We start from the raw sequence: 2,113 nt of genomic DNA on the forward strand, positions 1-2,113 counted from the left end.
TAATAGTTAAAAAAAAAAAAAAAAAAAAAAATATATATATATATATATAAATTGAATCATTTTAATAAATATAGAATTAGAAAAATCTAAAATAGTAAAAAAAATAAAAGGGAAGAATTATTTTTCTTAGAATTATATATATAGTATCGGTGTATGTTGTTTTAAAAAAAGAAGTTGTAATTAAACTTTTTGAAACATATAATTTATTTCACTATAATTTTTTTTCTTTTATTACTAATATTTTAAGAATTGTCAGAAAAGATGTGTTCCCTTAAGTATTTCATATTTTCCCTCATATGGATATTTCTATACGTACGTGTAATTTAATTTTGTTTTTATATAATATTTCTTTAATCTTATTAAAAGATATATAGAGTATATTATATAATTATATATATATATATATATATATATTTATGGTTCAGCATATTTTATTATATAAATATGAGAAAATTATAACTTTATGGATTATTATGAATATATATGTGTATATTATTTATAAAAATACTATTATTTATTTATTGTTCTATTATATATATTTCTTGAGGGTGTACTATTTTTGTTTTCTGTTGAGTTTATAAAATATATTTATATATATAAAAATATTTATGTATATTATATTTTTTTATTTTACAGAATGAAAAGGCAAAGGATAATTCTTTTTTAATGAATCATAATAAGTATAAGAAATGAGAAAAGGAAAAAATAGAATATGTATTTTTTTTTTTTTTATGTTTATTATATAATTTTATGAAAATATATAGAGTTCATAAAAAAAAATATATATATATATATATATATATATATATATATATATATATATATATATATGTATATATATATTTGTAGTGTGTAGAAGAATTAATATTTCATTATAAAGTTTAATAATATTATGTATATATATATATATATATATATATATATTTTTCCTTTCATAGGAGAGAATATAATGTTCCAAAAGGACGTATTTTAAGGTATACACAAATTTATATAAATAAAATTTTTTTTTTCTTTTTTTTTTCACTTGAATATTAATATATAAAAAAAAAAAAATATATATATATATATATATATATTTATTTATTTATTTACATATATAATTTTTTTGTATTTTCAGATTGGATACTCCTGAACCTTGGGGGGATTCCGAAACATACGAAGTGGTAACTAAAGATAAGCACGGCAATTTAATTACTACTGTTTTTAATAAAAATGCTGAAGCATTATATTTTTATATAAATAAAAAAAAACCAAAAGAAAAGAATTCAAGCAAACCAAAAAATTCAAAAATGAGAAAAAAAGGAAAGAATAATTAGATAATTAAATAATTTATTTATCTTTATTGATTATTGATTATTTTATATTTTATATTTTATATTTTATTATTATTTTTTTTTTTTTTTTTTTTTCATGACTTACATAATATATAAATAAATGTAAAGAGAAAATATAAAAATATATAAAATATAATTTGTACTTAAAATTATTACTTTTTTGTTTTATTTTATTTTGTTTTTCTTTTTTTTGTATTTTAACATTATTTGTTATAAATATATATCATTATATATGTGTAAATAAATATATACTTTTATATAATCAAATATTTTTAATTAAAAAAAAAAAAAAAAAAAAAAGTTGTAAAATTATTGTTGTATTGTATCAATAAATTACGGTCAATTGATTTTAAAGAATCAAAAAATATATTTAAGAATTTTATTTAAAGACATAAATAAATTATAATATATAAAAATATAACATTGTAGTATTATATAGGATATTAGAACAAATAAATAAATAAATAAATATATATATATATATATATTTTATTGTTCTTATACTAATAGTACTTTTAGATACTATAAACTTTTTAGATTACATTAGAAAACAGAATCAATTAGAGTAAGACAAGTAAAATATATATTAATATATAATTTGACATAAAATAATAAAGACGAATGAATAAAGAAATGAAATAATATGAATGATAAAAGTAAAAGAATGAAATAATATGAACGATAAAAGTAAAAGGATGAAATAATATGAATGATAAAAGTAAAAGAATGAAATAATATGAACGATAAAAGTAAAAGGATGAAATAATATGAACGATAAA

At 14.4% G+C, this 2,113-nt stretch overlaps 2 protein-coding genes across 2 annotated transcripts in view; one reads left to right on the forward strand and one right to left on the reverse strand.

Moving 5' to 3' along the window:
* Positions 1 to 261: 261 nt before the first annotated feature.
* Positions 262 to 1,316, forward strand: PRSY57_0722600 (hypothetical protein; the record flags this gene model as incomplete). Its single annotated transcript, XM_020114679.1, has 4 exons — positions 262 to 312; positions 637 to 680; positions 939 to 974; positions 1,118 to 1,316. 4 exons carry the CDS (start codon positions 262 to 264, stop codon positions 1,314 to 1,316), a joined length of 330 nt encoding a protein of 109 aa, XP_019970636.1.
* Positions 1,317 to 1,894: 578 nt separating this feature from the next.
* Positions 1,895 to 2,113, reverse strand: part of PRSY57_0722700 (putative membrane protein) — a gene marked incomplete at both ends in the record, with an annotated part of 878 nt that continues 659 nt past the window's right edge. The window contains one exon of the mRNA XM_020114680.1: positions 1,895 to 2,113. Within this exon, the coding sequence (XP_019970637.1) occupies positions 1,895 to 2,113 (219 nt within the window).

Source organism: Plasmodium reichenowi, chromosome 7 (assembly GCF_001601855.1).
Source record: "Plasmodium reichenowi strain SY57 chromosome 7, whole genome shotgun sequence".
In the NCBI taxonomy this organism is placed as follows: domain Eukaryota; phylum Apicomplexa; class Aconoidasida; order Haemosporida; family Plasmodiidae; genus Plasmodium; species Plasmodium reichenowi.